Below are 18,648 nucleotides of genomic sequence, written 5' to 3' on the forward strand. Positions count from 1 at the left end.
ATTAAATTTAAGCCAGTTTTATTTCGGTATCCTAACCTTTTTATTTATTTATTATTCAATATTTAATTGTTTTGACGATAAATTATTAATAAAACGAATATTAATGTATGATTCCTTTTAATTACTTTAACTCATAAATTCGACATTTACGAAGACGATACGATTAGAGATTATAGGCTTTAAACGATTAATTTTCTAAATTACACCTTTACAGCATATTACGGAAAAGCTTATAACGAATTAATTTATTACTATTAAAAGGTTTAACGTATAATAATAGATGCCTAAAATATCAAGTCACAATTTCTTTGATTTGCATTTCAAAGCTGTACCGAATGCAAAATACAATAAAAAATAACTTAAATGGTATGCATTTGGCAACTCTCCCTCAGTTGCGTCTATTGAATCGCTCTTTGTGCGTAATTTTAGATCCATTGACGACTCGAAATCGGTTTTGCATAGCAGAAATATTTTAGTGCTGATTTTACTTTCCTACACATCTGTATAATTATTTAATTCAATCAATTTATTTCGCTATTTTCAATTTCGGTCTCCTGTGACAAACCGTGACGCAATTTTACGAAAAACAGCGTTGAAAAACGCGAACGCGTGTCGTTAACGTGACGTAACGCAGGAATACCCGCATAAATGTCGGTCGACCACGCTGCTGATAAACCCTAAAAATTCTCTCCATGGAAAAAGAGTCCGGACCTTTTGATATTCCGTGTGATCGACTGCACATCCTTCGCATAGCGACGAGCGCAGAAGCGCGGACGGATTCCCCGGCAGAAGCGGGAGAATCGGTTTCCCGCGAGGGGTCGAACGAGATCGAAGCGAGATCGAACTTTGGCACTCTTCCTGAATGCCGATGAAACAGATGCAATTTCGTGCGCACGAGGAGCCGGTAGATTGGATACAAGGGTGGCGGCGGCGTCGCAGCTGCGGCAGCGGTCGAAAAAAAAAAGGACGCCGACCCAGTTCGCTTAGGCGGTTTCTGCATCGCGTTATGTCGAGCGTATGATCCAATCCGCCGAGTTTAGCGACGTGCGAGCGATTTAGCAACGTGATCGTTCTCGGTGATGCACAGATACGTACGGAAGAAACGAGCGTAAAAGCTTGTGCTTCGCACACACACGCTGCGGGATCCGAGACGCCAAGGCGCTGAGATTGGGTGGCACTTACGCGAAGAACTTGAACGCGCAAAGTTTCCAACGTTACCGCAACGTAGAGATACGCAGAGGCAGTCTTAAACTGAGTGTAAACCAGCGGTGGAACACTATCCTTTAATGCAGGGCTCCTCGAGTAACTCTCCTAGACGCCGTACGTGTTTCACGATATGTACGTGACGTGGTGTGCTTTGTTCTCAGTCAAAAAGTCTATGTACATTAGAGAAATTTAAAACGTTACTTCAATTATCCTTCCGTCGCGCACGACTTGCTCTCAAAATGGCTTATGTGTTTCCAACGCCAATTGTCTTAAGATGCAATTAAATACTTTGGTTCTTTTACTCTTTTGTATTTGACGTAATCCTTGCTCTTTCCTTTCCCCTCTGATTCAATTTATTGGGAGTTCGATCTCTTGTACTCTGTAGAATTTTATCGGGCTCAGCGAACATTTCGGCGTTCATATTTAACGTGGTCTTATCTTCGCAATTTGTGACGTAATCTTTCATGTTCTGAATAATTTGATATCTTGAACTTTCTACCGCAAACTTTAATTAACGTAAAGTAAGGCTAGACTTTCGTCAAGTTATGTGGCTACATCGACAAGAATTCTACAGCGGTTTCAAGAATGAATCGCACCGGGTATATATAATTTTGGATCTGTATCCGTTTTCGGATGAGTGACGGGAACTGGTAGTCGACGCGAATGCATTCGCAGCCGTGATTAATGCCAATCAAGCGGCGATTTCGCGTTCTGAATTCGGGATCCGGTTAACGCCAGGAATCAATAGACCCGCAAACCGAACCGATTAAGGATGCACGGGCGAGTGGAACCGCAAATCTAGAAATGCAACACGGGTGGTGTTTCGATCTGAATGCAGGATGACTGGAATTCCATAACTAGTTACATCGTTTTACGTTCCTACTCCCATACCGCAGTCTTACTATCTTACTGACCGAACATCATACATAAAACATACCTTTGGCGAAAGAGAACGATACAACGGCAAATCGCTCCATATCGAGTAGGTATTTCCCGTCGAATACATTATACGCGATACGTATTCTCCCTATTAAAATCTTTATTTTACATCCTTTACATCCCCGGTAGAAATGCATGCAGCTTTCCTAGATATCCAATTATTGTCTAGTATTACTGTATTCTCATTAGTTGTAACAATATTGCGTTGGAAAATGAACAAGAACTTGATGGAGTTTTATTCAGTGGTTGAAGCAGTTTTCCTGATAAAATATGCGCGGACATTTGCCCAATTATTGTTTAGTATTAATAGATAAGTTTTCTTGTCTTGGCTATAGAACTTGGCTATACGACTTAAAATTATCAAAATTTAAAAACTGAAAGCTTCTTTAGATTTATTCTTTTTTTTCTTAATCAACAACAAAAATTTTTGATCGTAAATGTTCGAATTTTAGCCCTGGGACTATAGTTGCAAAGAAGAAAATAATGAAAAATTTAATTTATGATGATTTTTGCAGCAAAAATTACTATATTTTGCTGTAGTTTTAAATAAATCACTTTTATACGAGTAGTAATAAAGTCATAGTAAGTAGAATAAATAAATTTTTGCAACATTAGAGTTTTAGTATATGTAAATTAGATATTTAAATTATATACAAATTATAATATTTTAATTTAATTGGTGCACAGATACTCAAACGTAATGCTAAAATATTCTATGAAATTTTTATACTTTTGGTAATATTTTAAGATATCATATATTCTTAAACAATTGACGGGCGCATTTATTGTCTTATTTTTGTTCAGTAAATGGATTCAGATTTCGCGCATCTTTTATGAGTAGTCATTGCAGGCAAAGCGTTATACCTTGATTGGAATTCTCAGTAATTTTACTTTTTAATTATTTTACAAAAATAATAAAACTACGGAGAAAAAAATTTTATTGGAATTAATATTCCCATTTATTTGACTGAAAATTGTTTTATTGAAACAACATATACAAAACATCATTCGTTTGAATAAAAACGTTAGCTTTGTTCATCTATTATTTAATGAAAATAACACTATTATTAATCATACTTGATTCAAACATTGGTTTATTTGGATCATTTCAATAAATTTGTTTAGCTACAATAAAATTTATTAAGTCCAAAGAAATAATTTTCTTTGTACAGTAACTATTCAAAAAATGCATGAAATTTCTATCAGGGATCTTTTAGTAAAAATACTTGGATATTAATTACAAATTACATCCCCTAATATTATCGACGAGCCAAAATTATACATTTACACAATTTAATTAAATTCGTCTGGCTGCTCTGTCGGCGCTGATTTTTATATTTAACATCCAAATCAGAAAAAATCCTGCTCAATATATAACAGAGGTGAAATATTTTTTTTTATATATGGAAATAAATATGAGAAAAAAAACAAAACAAAACACACAGATATAAAACTGTGTGATAATATTGATTTAGCCCAATTTTCGGTGCGCTTTCCCGACGGTGCAACGCGTCGTCCGGGATTTTCGCTCGGAAATCGACGGAGTCACAGAAAAGCCATCGGAGTCACGCGTGCAACGAATTGAACGGTCTTCAGACTTATTAAGAGCGGTAGTAGCGAAACGATTTGCCGCACATACAAACATATCTGCACGTACAGAGCACACACGCACATATACACGAGTTCATTGATGACCGCGCGATGATAATACCTGTCTCCGCGTAATAAGATCGACACGAAATCCATCGGAGGACACACTGCCAAAGGTTCCCCTTACCTAACATATATATACGAATACAGATGCGAATCGATTTCATCGGCTAGCAGTCTATGAATAGTGCAAAATCCGGATTAAGAAATGGATCGAACGACCGAGCGGAGGTAGAGACAGAGTAACGTGGCATCGCTCAGAGAACGACGCATTTCTCCGAGTAAAATATAAAAATTAGCGAAAATGATGTGACCTATATGCCGGATGAGACTGAAAGGATGATTCTTACATCACAAAAATCTTGTTAGTCAAGCATATTGATTTCCCATTATAAAACAAATATCACCTTTTTAAATTTATAGTTACATATTTATGATTAAGTATATCGCGTGCCTCGCACTAGCGTCGCTTGGTATACAAAATGTTCTACATCTACGCGGAAAGAATGTACAATTTTGCTGAAATGCAGAAAATACTGAAAATACTCGTAATCATGTTGAACCATTTAAAAAATTGTATCGCATGTTTAACTTGGTTGCTAGAACGTCAAAACTGTTTGCAGCAAACATTATCATGCTTGGGTATCCTACATAATTACTTTGATGGGCCGACATGAAATTATTTTCTAATCTGCATCTTCCTAAATTTTTAGATGCTGTAGTAAAATTGTTCTCTCCGTGTTTAATGCACAAACATTCTTTCGTCCAATTTGGCGTTTAATTAGGGCTTCGAGTTTTAGAATAATTAACTGATTAAGAGGATCTTGTTAAGACAGAAAATAGGTGAAAATTGTTGGTTCCGGGATAGCTCCTAGAGATAAGTATGTCGCGCTAAAATACGAGTGACCCCGAATAATCCTGTTATTATAGATGGTTCACCATGTAATTCTCTCCCTGATTATATTTTCAAACGAAATTTCACCGAAGGATCCGCCAGGAATAAACGTCGAGTGTCTTTAGAGCACTGAGCTTCTAGCTCAAGGGGGCTTTGCTCTTAAATTAAGGACGCGCGTAGTCTTGACAAAGCTACAGAGTGTACAGTGTGCACAGAGGTTTCCTTAATTTTCCCCTATCATCCCTTAACTGCACAGAGAGCATCATGCGAGTTTACGAGCACCGACTGCGCTTCGTTGGCTTGCTTTGACCACTTTGTACTTGTAATACAGTCTACTTTAGCTTTGTTCTCTAATTTTCAAAAGAATTTCCAAGAACGGATAACGTATCTAACCATCTATTGTGTAAATCATCTTTCGTGAAAAGAAATATTTTCGCAAAGAATTATCTCAGCCACGAAAACGTGACAGGAAAATAAAAGTGAAAAGGAACATGTGTTAGATCTCCTGCGTAAATTGTTCGTTTTTGTTCAATATTTTCACGAAAAAATATTCACTAAAAGACGTACAATATATACTAGTGCCGTTGTAAAATGAGAATGTTTCAAAAAAGATCTGATTACATTTTCGATATCGATTAATCAATGTTCGTCAAAAATTATTCATGTTAACAAAAATTATATAATTTTTCTATTTCCAGAATTGTCCGCAGAGACCCAAAAATCGAACGAAATGAGAAATTAAAAAATTTAATCCCGACAGTTGCCTAATTCATCCAAGAACTTAATAATTAATAATAACAATGCAATAATATGGAGGTACTCATCATGATAATTCTCACCATGATAATCGCACTCTATTTCGGAGGGATCCTTTTCGAAAGTGTCCGATATCACTCGGTCAGTTCAGGTCCTCTCGTCCTAGAGCACTCGCAGCAGCTTCCTCTCGCACATTGTCGTCCTTTCCTTCAACCCTTTCAACCCTGCCCCTTTCCCGGGTTCTTCTCAAAAGTAGCGATCGCGATACCGTTGCCTTGTCCTCTCACGACTTCCTGGCAAACGTGACTGGCACTCGCCACGGGCACTCGCCACGGGAATCGAAGGGTCGATCCCGCGCGGATCGCGACGAGCGAGAGGGAGAGCGAGGAGATATCTCGAAAGCTCCGCTTCACACGGAGCGCAGTGGAGAACTGAGCGAAGTGCCGGCCGGTCGAGCAGCCAGGCGGGCTTTTCCGAGAGCGGTTTAACCAATCGCGACTTCTCTCTCGCCTCCACGTATCTTTCACGCGCGCTCTCTCTTCCTCTTTCTCTCTCTCCCGCACGCGCGCTCCCTTCCTTCAGCGCGTCGCGACGCGGTAGACGCGCCGTTCGCCGGTCCTACGACGCGGGTCGCCTGCCGTCGCAACCCCCACAGGTGCTTAATCCCCCCATATCGATGGATATGCGATTGCGCGTACCCCGATTTGAATCAACAGTCCAAACTCTCAAAAATTCGAGTGAGATCTCAAATTTTCGATGGGCTGACGGATCGGTCGTTTACCAAGATAGGAACATTTTATCAAGCTGCAATCAACGACAAATTGTGTTTATAAATATCAATTAATAATATTACATATTGCTGATATCTTAAGATTCTAATTGTATATTGTCAAAATTGTAAACGTATTTTAGATTTATATATAAAATATTATGTACCAAGATCCAGCCTCGAGTTGGTGCTTCTTTACTTATTTGCGATTATACTTAAGTGGTCTAATTTAAATTATTATTTTTTTATTACATGTCTTCAATATGTTCTTCCTTAATATAATAACTATGTGTTGATTACTATGATAAATATTACTTACCAAGTATCTGCGTAAAATTTGAGCACAATTCTTTCATTTGTTTAAAAATTAATTTCATTAATTTTTTGTTTGCTCTATGAATTAGATCAAATTTTTGTACTAATAAAATTTTAATAAATATTCATTGCGAAGGTTTATTTGAATTCTCACTCGTTCGAAAGTTATTTACTATGCAGCAAAATACGGTCATTTTCGCTGTATGAGTCATTATATTGCTTTGTGTCCACGATGCTAGAAATCAGTCCAAGATCTCGAATAGAGAGAGAATTGACCAATCACACATAAGTTAGTTGGCTGAATGCGATTGATCAATTCCCTCTCTGCCCGAAATCTCGAATCGATTTCTAGCATCACACATAATGCTTAATCGGAACTTTTCAATGTTTTCTTTTTTGCAACTGGTTTCAGAATTAAAATTCGGATATTCATGACCAAAATTGTTTGTCGTTGATTAAAAAAAAATACATAAATAACAAAATAAATAAATAAACAAAATAAACAAAAATAAATAAATAAAAACTCCGCAGTTTTTAAATTTCGATAACTTTTAGCTGGTATTGTAGAGCTAAAACATCCTTAAATTATTATTGTACATTTTATCTGTATGTGCGCCTTCGCAAATTCCGCGGAAATGTAATTCTTAACTTTCGGGACCGCTCCGTTGGAAGCTGTCTAAATCCGTAATCCGCGCAGTCGGAAGCGCGCAATATCGCCACGAAAGTTCAACCGCGATTGTCGTAAAATCGCAAGAAAGATTTTTAGAACAGTGTTGGATTCGCTCTGGCGAAGTAGGTTACCCAATCACGAATTTTCTGCTCGTTCGGTGCGCCCTTCTTTTATTTCCTATCCACCCTACCGCGTGGTCGCGTTACTCATAGAACGAACCGAACAGTTCGTCGCACCTTCTGCCTGATGCCTCCGCACCGGAAATTAAACGTGAAAACAGTACGGTAACGAACTTCAATTCAAGAGATTATATTTTCGATCATATCTACGAAAAAGCGGAAGCTTTCCCGTGCACCTCTCCACGCGCCAAAATCGACCCGCTTCGAAAAAAGACTCGAGGGCAAAAAGAGGCACGTCATAGAACACTCTCGACGAAAATTTGTCTGGGCACGTTTCACGTAAACGCACGAGGCGCGGGTCCCCGTAACCGTGGTGTCGCCTTTCTAAAAGAAATGTAAATCCTTTCGGCAGCCAACGGTTTAGTCTGTTTACCTTTGGAATTCAGGCGCGTCGGAATTAGGACGGGGAACGTGGGAATACATCGAACGACACCCGCCGGCGCATCGACGACACGCGTGAACGTTGGCTGATGCAGCGATTCGCGCGATCTCGTCGCTAATGAACACGACGTAATTTAGAAAATGATTGCAGCCGCGTTACCGCGTCTCTAGCGCGTGGCAAAATGCCTGATTACCCGAATGGGAGACACGTCGAACGTGACGTTCGCTTATTCCGTCGCTATCGTTCGCGATACAATTTTACGGAGGATCCATTAGATCGATTTCCTTTTTGCGGCACATTTTATCTCGACGATGGCGACCGAGAAAGTATGGTCTCCTTTGCCCTCAACCCAAATTGGGTTTTCCTATTCACGATCGCGATTAACGATTTGCTCGACGTTAACCGCGGCATTTCTCAATGACGGAGGAAATCGATAGATTTCGTACGAGAGAGAGAGAGAGAAATGAATTATAGACGCCTAGGCAAACAGTATATGACAGCAAAATTGCTACTTGAACATGAAAATTAAATACATAATGTCTCTCACTTATCGGCACAATTACGCAAGTATAGGTTTAATTATTTCTTGTAAATAGCATTGCGAAACGGTAACTTTGCATTGACATCATTATTCAAGCTCGTAAACAGCAATTAGTAATTTATATACATGTATGTATACATATCAATTATTTAGTATTATTATTATATTTAAATTATATACATGTAAATTATTTCAAACAAATACACACGTACTGTTAAAAATAAAATTCAATGTATTTTTAAGTTACATCAGTACATTAAATTTAATGTATTTATTACAAAAAAGTACGTAAATAAAATTTAGTGCATTTTTGATAACATTTAAATTTACATTAAAATTTTTTTAATGTAATGTACCTGTTTTTGAAATTTGTTTTTGTTATATTACATTACATTTTGCTGTATATTTTCAACAGTATATATTATTAACAAATCATGCTCTCTTTTAGGAAATGAACATTTCGGTTCAGTTACGGTTTAATAAAAAAATGGAATAACTGTTTGGTTTCAGTTTCTTAATTAATAAAGAAAACTGAAGCCATTTAAATATTTATGGGTTTTTTTGGTTATTTGTTATATCTCTTTATATTTTTCTCTACTTTGTCTGTATGGACATGCATAAAAAAAATTTTTTTAAATAAAAATTATAAAACTAGAATAATAAAAAATATAAGATAAAATAATTTAAATATATTCTAGTTTTATAATTTTTATTTAAAAAATTTATATATATATATATATATATATATATATATATATATATATATATATACATACACATATAGAATAGAAAAAATAATATAAAATATATTTAAAAAATACTGACGTTTTTATATTTTATATTTTTTACATACTTGATATGATTCTTCTCTGTTATTAGAAATAAAATTTGAATAGGTGTCTTCTATTTTGAATACGTTATGGAATTAATATTAATATTTTCAATTCTTTTGTATTAATACTCCAATAAGTAATTCCGAATGTCTTTAGATATTTTCTAGTAAGAGACATAATTGATACAATGTCATAAAATGAATCATTTCAGACAATATTTCCTTGTTGTTTGTTGATGTTAAACAAGGACAAAATGATTCACTTGCATTACGTCATCTGTGTCTCTTGCTAAAAAACGATCTCTTTTCAGGCTTATAAGGAAAAGTGTTCATTAAATCTGATAATATTATAAAGAAAATAATATAGATACATAAAATATAAAATAAAAATATAAATTATAGATTAAGAACAAAAAAAACTGTGAATCAAAAATATTTCTATTAGTCCGGTAATAAATTTTGTAGAATTTTGATACAATTTACAGTTTTAGTTCGATTAAAGAAAAGTTTACGGAACGATTATTAATTCCGATTCCAATTCGATCTGGGTCGCTGCTTTCTTCATTGAAAAGCTGCTACATTAATAAACTGCCTATCTAATAAAAAATGCAAAGCTATTTTGTAAACGTCACACACTTTAATAAGATATGATTATAAATTTCACACGGCACAGATATAGGATTTTCAAAACTAGATTTATATAGGTCACGCCCAAAAGAGATTATCCGTTCTCTTTTCCTCTTTCTCTAGAGAAAGATTTATTTTAAAGACTTTTCTATCAGTATACACGCTCGTACAAGATTCTAGTTTGTCGGGAAATTTTTCTCATTTATAACGTCGCGATATACGAAACTTCCCGCGGGAAGCTAACCGCTGCAGCCCGCATCCAGCTAAACCAACTACCGTCATGAAACATTAAACGACAAGTGCATCTCACGAGCAGGCAGCGAGGTTTTTCACACGAGAAATCAAGGAAATGTCTTTCAATAACGTCGGAAATTCGCCTCGGATCGGGCACGACTTCGTCTAGCAGGGATTCGCCCGTGGAAACGTGCCACGTCGTCGTGGATTCGGACCGCGTCGACCATCGTGCTAAGATCGAAGGGAAAAAGAGGACGAAAACAAAGCTCGGACCGTGGCGCGCGTCTACGTGCGAACCGGCGTCGAACGAAACGTGATCGAGGCCTCACTTTCGAAGTCGGTGTCTGCAGCCAGTCGCTTTCCTAACGATCGGCTCGTGTGCTTTTACTGGCTCGACGGATGCTTTTACGATGCCTCCTTTTACGTGCCGTTTCCATCGGTCTGGCTGTTCGCACACATATTTGGCGGTTTTATTTATCTGTGTTATTTTTTAACGTCAACACAGAGGATTTATGTTTCAAAACAATTTCTTGTGACGTTTAATCAATAATCAAAATTGTAAAAGATTCATGACCAGAGTTTGACGTTATCTATATAAAACTATTTAAATAAAAAAAAAAATGGTTTTTTCTTCTCTTTGTCTACAGATTATTAAAATGTATATTTATTTTTATTTCAAGTAAAAGAAATATCTTTTTCAAATCTAAGTTAATAAACAACAAGTATAAAGTATTGTCCTTAGTTTCAACCAGTTTCAACCTCCAAGTTACCAAGTTTCTCCTTATGAAAAAAATGTTTTAAAGTAATAACAATAGATTGCACAGATCAGAAAATAATGCAATGTAAAAATTACTGCAAAAAAACTTGTTTGTTTGTACAAAAAACTTTGTCAGTCATCATAATGCGAGTTACTTATTATATTTCCTCTATATTTTTCAATTTTGATTTTTATTCGCGTATTGATTCAAATCAAAAGAAAAACATGTTTTATCAAATTGAATTGTGGAAGAACTCTTGCTTTTAGCAAATAAAGATTTATAAAATTATTATAATAAGAATATAAATATTGCTTGTATATCCCAATATTGTTTTGCTTACAATAGCGATATTATCTTAAAATTACCCAGAAAAATTGATATGATTTTATACTTAATTAATGATTTTATATTCTAATTAAATTTAAAATTAAATCATCTTTTAAGATACATACAATTAATACACGTGTAATTCATTTTATATTTATCTAGATAATTTAAGTGTTTAAGCGTAACAGTGCTCACGATAGATATTGAATTCTGAAGAGAAATGTTAATATAAATGTTAATACAAAATCTGACTTCAAGTCTATTTCACTCGCATTTACCTAGAATCTGTATTTCCGGAGGTAGATCCAACCGGGAATATCGGAGAAGTTCGAGCAGCAGTACGAGTCGAATACGCGCGCTCCGAAAATGTCAAACATCATTCCACGTTGGGAGTTGCGGAATAGTATGATATCGTAGGACTTTAACGCAAGGGCGGTAATTGTTACGAACTCGATATCTTGCTTGCCAGAGGCTCGATAACCAAGCTGTGTTAGCATCTCCGCAACAAACTCCCGGCTTACACTAGCAATTAATTTGTTTTGTGCGAAAAGTAGAATCAAGCCATCAAACTAGTAGCTCTAACATATGCATACTGTTATCGTATTCTCTCGCTCCAACTCTCGGTTACTTTTTACGTCAGATGAATTTTGCATTAGATGAAGTTGTGGTACACAATTGTGGTCTACAATTAAAGAGAACCAATTAAGAGTCGGTTGTAAAAAAAAAGAAAGAAAAAAAAAGAAAAAAAAACGTGACCATGAATAACGCAGATTTGCGAGGTTTTGTTGTTTGAGAATTATAAGTAATTTTCTAATTTTGTGCACTAAACATGAATTTGATTTCAAAAATTGCTTATTATATCAGATTTTTGAGAGAAAGGAGGATAAAATGAAGATTTTTGCTATATATTCATAAAAATATTAAAAAAAGAGAGAGAGAGACAGTAAATTATTTTTAATATTTTTACAAATGGTTTCATATCTAGTACTATCCCTTTTCTTCAAAATCAATTTTTGTTTGCCAACGTGCGATATTTTTCGTCGAGATAAACCAGTTAGAAATTATGAACTTTTGAAAGAATAAAAGTATAAACGTATATATATTGTTATAGCCTAATAGCTATCAAAGTGCAGTCTTGCACTTTGGCATAACGATTACGCCGCGAGCTCGCACTATGCGGAATTGGAAATGCAAGATTGCAGATTTGTTAGAGGCCAAGGCTGTGTACGGTTGACGCAGCAACGGCCATATTTGGCTTTACCGACGGCTTATCGCTCCGCCACAATTCGTGTTTAACAATACTATAAATTCAGCTGCCTAATTGCGGGCAGCCACAGTTCCACACTGAAAAGAGTACGAATTATTTTGCAACTCGAAAGCCGCGAAATATAACGCGATAACCGCGTGTACCTTATCGCGAGCACTAAATACTTGTAACTTTTATCACTGGGATAAATAAGTATAACTGAAAGATTGTAAAAATCGAATAAAAATAAAGTGAAATAGTGAAAGAAGAGATAGCGAGTGTTCTTTGAAGCTCTTCGTATTCTTCCAGCACTCTTCTCGTGAGTTGTAAATAAAAAAAAAATAAAAATAAAAATAAAAATAAAAATTAATTTAAAAGTCTAAAATTTAAATTTAGAGGTCTGCATTGGATCCGCCATTTTAAATTTCGTAAATCTGATTTTAAATCAATGAAAATTCTTTCAAATATAATCAAGTTATCTGTGCTAGTGCTCAGTTCCTTCAATCTGTAAAAGGCTGTACTCCTATGCTTTCGAAAGTTCTGTTTGTAACTTCTAACTGGTATATCCCGGCGAAAAAAATCGCACATTGGCAAATAAAATTTTTTTTTTTTAAGTAGGTTAGTACCGTGAGGCCATTAATTAAAATATTAGAAATAATTTGCTTTCACTGTAACATTTTTATAAATATAATCATAATCGTCTTTTTCGGGTTATTTATCCCATCTCAAAAACTTGACATGATAGGTAATTTCTGCTGCCAGATTCGTGTTCAACGCACAAAATTACGTACGAAGCCACTTATAATTCTCAAATAACTTTTAACATCTTTAATTCGCAGGCCTGTGTAAGAGCCAATCAAGATAATATTTCTAACATGAACGTTTCCAGTAATAACTATAATTTAACAGATATTTATTAATATCTATCAAACGTCTATCGCTAAATACATAGCGAGATCAGATCTCATCGATTTTGCGAGAATTTGTACTTCGAAGCTGGAAATGCACAGAGTGATTAAGAATAGGAAGTATGAGCTACAGACGTAGATGATGATTAATAACGTATCGGTCGTGTATCGCATTCACGCTACACGTCTGTCCGCTTTCTAAATTATCGTTATGAATACTGATCTCGGAGCATCGGTCCGCCAGAAGAATGGCAGAGATTCGTGATGCGCTTCACATATGAATATAGATAATCGGTAACCGGAAATGGATACGAACTCATACGCAACTCATACAAACCGTATCGATGTACGTGTGGATTTTACTTTCATATATTGCCGTTACGTAGAAAAAATAAAATTTATAAACGAAACTTCCAGCTAGAATCAAGTTTACGGACCTTTATTCATTAGACGAATGCATCTTTAATGCACTGAGAAAAAATTTTTTAAATAAAAAAAAATATATTTTCTTAAAAAACCATATATTTTGATGCAAGCGTTGGTTTGTTCTGTTTAAGTAAAAATATTTACTTTTAAGTAAATAAGACACAATACGTTAATATAATTTTGTATTTTCACATTTTTTGCATTTAAATAATGATTTTACGAGTAAACTAATAATATTATTAAACTTTAATTAAATTTTCTTAGATTAAAAAATTTGATTTGGAATATAAAAATAGTCTAACAATAAATATTTTCTAGAACTGCAAGAAAAAAGTCACTTGGTTAAAAATTATTTCTTTATTTTATTTACATAAATATTTTAATTAAAAAATTGACTGCCAGTAAATAAGTTGAGAGCAAATCAATTGGGATCCATCGAATAAATTATTTTTTTGTGTCCAATAAATTTTTTTGTTGATATTTTTTCTCACCGTGGACATTAATAAATTACTGTTTATTTTGTCCCACGGGGCAAGTTTCCCGCGGGCGAGAGACACGCGTTTTCCATCCGTAAATTTATCTACCTATTTAATTTACCATTACACATGCCATTTAAAAAAAAAAGACATTTTATTAAGCCGATATTCTATTAAGATAGCAACATTTTACATACGTTCCGGGTAGCGTGAGGTACCGGTTTATCGCTGTAAAACGCGAGGCGCATATATAATTGACAAGAGGTTTATTACAGCAAAACGTACACCACGTGAGAAACGACTGCGAGAGCAGGCAAAACGTATTTCGTTTGCCTCTAGTCGCCGCGAAGATGAAATATTACGCGCACGTTTTCTTCATCCCCAAACACAATATTTCGTTCCGTTTTCGGTCTCCGCTGAGAAACACATCCTGAGAAATTTGGACTGAAATTATCGTTGCGAGCAAAAGTAATCTTCCCGTTTTCCCGCGTGTTTTCGACGCGTGACACTGATCGACTAATGGAGCAGAAATGATCGAGCATTCGATCTATATTCCGTCGCGTTCGAACTTCGCTTTCGAACACACGATCTTCCTTAATACGCGAGTCACGCTTTGCGAAATCTCTCGAAGTCTCGCCGATTTATTTCGCCAAGAGTAATTCGTATTCTTCGCAACATCCTTCTCTACTCTTGTGAAATCGAAATAGTGATGCTGCTCACCGCACGACGCAAATAATCGATCTTTAACCCTCTCCACGGTCAACCCTCGTATATAACTCTCCTGTCACTTCACATATAAATTTTCGCTGTATCGTTAGACGAAATCGGTGCAAGGGAAAGTCGCGAATAGTATGTCTTTCTCATTCCTTCTTTGTCGTATTTAATAAAATATTCTATTTAAACGAATGCGAGAGAGAAAGAGAGAGAAAGCGACACTTATCTAGCACTCTGGGACAAGTCCCCTCAAGCGCTTAGACAATAATACAAAAATAGATACAAGATAGTGGGAATTAAGGTGTGACAACTATTCAAATTAAATTAATAGAAAGAAAGAAAGATGTTGAAAATATAATATACATTCTTCATTTCCTAATACATAAAAAATGCACTCTCTTACGATGACAATGAGAGAAAAAATATCTTACAACAAAAAATTTTACTTAATACAAAAGAATTATCTTTCGTGGGTCCCAATAGCATATTTACTTGCAGTCAAGTTAAAAATTTCTTAATTGAAATTCTTATGTAAATAAAACAAAAAAAATAATTTTTATTCAAATAATTTTTTCTTGCAGTTCTAGAAAATATTTATTGTTAGATTGTTTTTATATTAAAAATAATCAATTTATTTATCTAAGAAAACAATTTAATTAAGTTTATTCATATTATTAATATTTATTTGCAAAATCATTAGTTATATGTAAAAAATGTAAAAATACAACACTATATTACTTAAGGTAAACATGCTTATTTATTTAAAAGTATCTAAATTAAACTGTTTAAAAAGTGTAATCAACTTTAAATTTAATATCCTTGCAATAACGTTTCAGCTATGTTTGCACACGCCAGATGGACGTTGTCAGATATCCTCAGAATTAGCATCCTTAAAGCAGATACAACCCAAGTTTCTGCGGAGAATATTCATTCGTCGCACAAAGGATGACTATCGATTTGTGCCGGACATACCGCCTGTATTGGTACGAAACTCCTGCTGAAGGAGACGCGTGCAAGAAGGCGACGTAATGAACAAAACCGGTTTTCGATTTTACAGGTGGGCGATCCGATACGTCGCGCTCGTACAACGAAAATCTAAAACACTTCCCCCCGCCAAACATTCCTTCGTACGTAAAGTGGGTCACCGGAAGAAACGAAAGTACGAAAACGATTTTCGCGTTAATCGCCAGCTGATCATCGTTGCGTGAAATCTTCGACAGCATTAGCGCGAAGCATTCATGGAACAATCCTAGTCTAAAAAATTTAAAAAGCGATGAATGCGGAATAATCGGCAAAAGTTATAGCATGCCACAGGTAACATGTAATTCATACGTTATCAAATTGTGTCCGTTTTTCAACGATGAAAACAGAACTATTATTTAAGACAACAATAATCCTCTGACCTAATTTCAAATAAAACTTCTCTCTATACACGCGCATGGAAATACTAATCCAATTGAAAATCAATAGTAGTCGCAGATTTGTAAATTCAGTTACAGCGTCGCACGATGACTTAACGATTGCTAAGCAGCCGTTTCTCAGCTCTGACGCGACTACAAATTATCATATGTAAGACAGACGTTATAAGTGTGAAGAGCGAAGGAGGAAAGACTTTATTAGCTCTTTCGGCCCCATCAATGGCTCTTAAAATTGTTGACCACACCTCCGTTAGATTCTTTAACTAGCCCGTTGCACTTTCACCGGTCATTTATTTTCCAAAAACGTACTTCGCTGTGGTTGTCGGCATACTTTTAACGACCGCCGGTGGTGTGACAATAGAAACGGCATGGAAATAGCGTTCGTAAGAGTAATGTCAACAAAATTCAATTCAGAATCAACAGAGACGACTAAATTCCACAATTTTCACCGTTATCAGAAATTAAGAGTTCATTTGCAAAGACAAATTTGTTAAAACTCATGTGCATAATTACGACACATTACCTATATACTTGCTTAATACTTACAGCATTTTTTAATTAATTTAAATTTCAGTATTCCTTTAGCGAAAATTTAAGAGTATATCATTTCTCATAATCCTCTCGTTTCAACACTTAATATCTTTTATAAACGTAATTAAGAACTAAACTCAATTTTTATTAAAAAAAAAAAATGTATTTAAAGTCAAACGCAGAAACGATTTATTATTTCTTTTTAATAATTTGTAATTTATGAAGAGAGGTATTTCTATTTTCAATCACGATTGCAATATAAAAATTATTGACGTTTGAATATTTTTCCTGGTAAATAAAATAGACTCGACAATAAAATGTTAAAAATACAACCGAAAAAGCTAAATAATCGTTGAAAAATGCATTCGGTGATATATTCCATGTATTGTACATGGAAAGTACATATCGCTGACAATTTTGCACAGTGTGTACGAAACGGGAGCGTTCTAGAGAAAATAATCGATTAGCCAATTCCCGCAGTTCCACTTAGGTTAATTAATTCCGCTCGCCGCTTAAACGCACTATCTATCGCTTATAAATAGCTCGACTTCGTGATCAATCCTCTCATCAAGTTCAACGAATGTAATTTCGTAATCAGCAAATAAGATCGGTGTAACGGTTAATCGAGGGTCAGCTAATTTACCATCTCGTCCCGTGCATGAACGTTAGACGTAACAGCCTAGCGCGGTTCAATATATCGGGCTCATCGTGAAACTGTATTAATTCGTCGGCTTTTCGTTGATCGATCGACGGTGGGAGGCCCCGAGAAAATACACGGGAGACGAGCAAGATCGTTGCTATAGAAAGCGGGTACGATAAATCTGACGTAAAGCCGCGCAAGACGTGCTTTATTGCGGTACTAAAAACCTTGAGAAGACTACCTTTCTCTTGATGAACCCTTTTATGTTTAATGAAACCGCGAATTGCACGTAGAAAACATCTGTACTTAGTTTAAATGGCGAAATTCACGATTCGTTTTCACGGATCTATTAGAACGTTATTACGGCAACTGAATCTTCAGTCTTTAATCTGCGTTCTGTTCTTTACGTTCTATGATACGTACGCGAGGGAATGAAAATTGCATCTAATAAATTATTGATGTATTACACGTACTTTCAGAATAATAACAAAATTATGAAAAAATTGCCGATTGTTCTATATTGCTTTTGAAAATGCTTATCAATTAATAGCATAATAAAATAAACAAGAATAAACAGGACTACCAACATAAATCGATAGAATAAACTTCACGCTTTAAAATGGTATATTAAATAACCACAGTTAAATAAAAGTTTATCTTAAAATAAGCATCAAAGTTTTAAATAACAAAACCCGCAATTTACTTTGGACCAACCTAACAAAAAAAACTTTTTTGCTAGTTTTTAAACTAATTTAATTTGTAATAACAAATACAATAAATAAACTATAAACATATACTATTAAAGACATAATTCACACAACTATCATGTGTGTACAGTTATTTAAAATATAAATATTAACACATCAATTTCAATTTCCCTTTTTTTTGCAAGAACTATACGTGTAATACATCCTTAAACAATGGAAAACGATATCACGCGTCGTGTAAAATAAACTGTGAAATGTCAAATTAATTTTTAAAAAATTTATGGCAGTAGAAAAATAGAATATCAAATATTTCAAACATAACCGTGTAGTAGTCAATGCGTACGCGTAACGAATAGAACAATGCCACAATACAATTTCCTGGAACATATGCAAACAAAAGATAGCCAATGTATATGTAGCGCGGCCAAGAGAACTTTATTAACGTCGTACTATACGTGATAGCTCGTAGTATAGCTCGCGGTTTGTACAACGAACTGCTGCA

At 35.1% G+C, this 18,648-nt stretch overlaps 1 protein-coding gene across 2 annotated transcripts in view; it reads right to left on the reverse strand.

Annotated features, from left to right (window-relative positions):
• The window catches only part of LOC105198562 (flocculation protein FLO11), a 65,140-nt gene that overhangs the window by 41,178 nt on the left and 5,314 nt on the right, over nucleotides 1-18,648 (reverse strand). The window contains exon 1 of one of the 2 annotated variants that reach the window (XM_011165312.3): nucleotides 5,530-5,985. The exons of the other annotated variant lie outside the window; for it this stretch is intronic. Within the exon in view, the coding sequence (XP_011163614.2) occupies nucleotides 5,530-5,532 (3 nt within the window). The 5' untranslated portion in view covers nucleotides 5,533-5,985. Of the gene's footprint in view, nucleotides 1-5,529; nucleotides 5,986-18,648 lie in introns of those variants that run through there. 2 annotated transcript variants of the gene reach the window in all.

Source organism: Solenopsis invicta, chromosome 5 (assembly GCF_016802725.1).
Source record: "Solenopsis invicta isolate M01_SB chromosome 5, UNIL_Sinv_3.0, whole genome shotgun sequence".
NCBI lineage: Eukaryota > Metazoa > Arthropoda > Insecta > Hymenoptera > Formicidae > Solenopsis > Solenopsis invicta.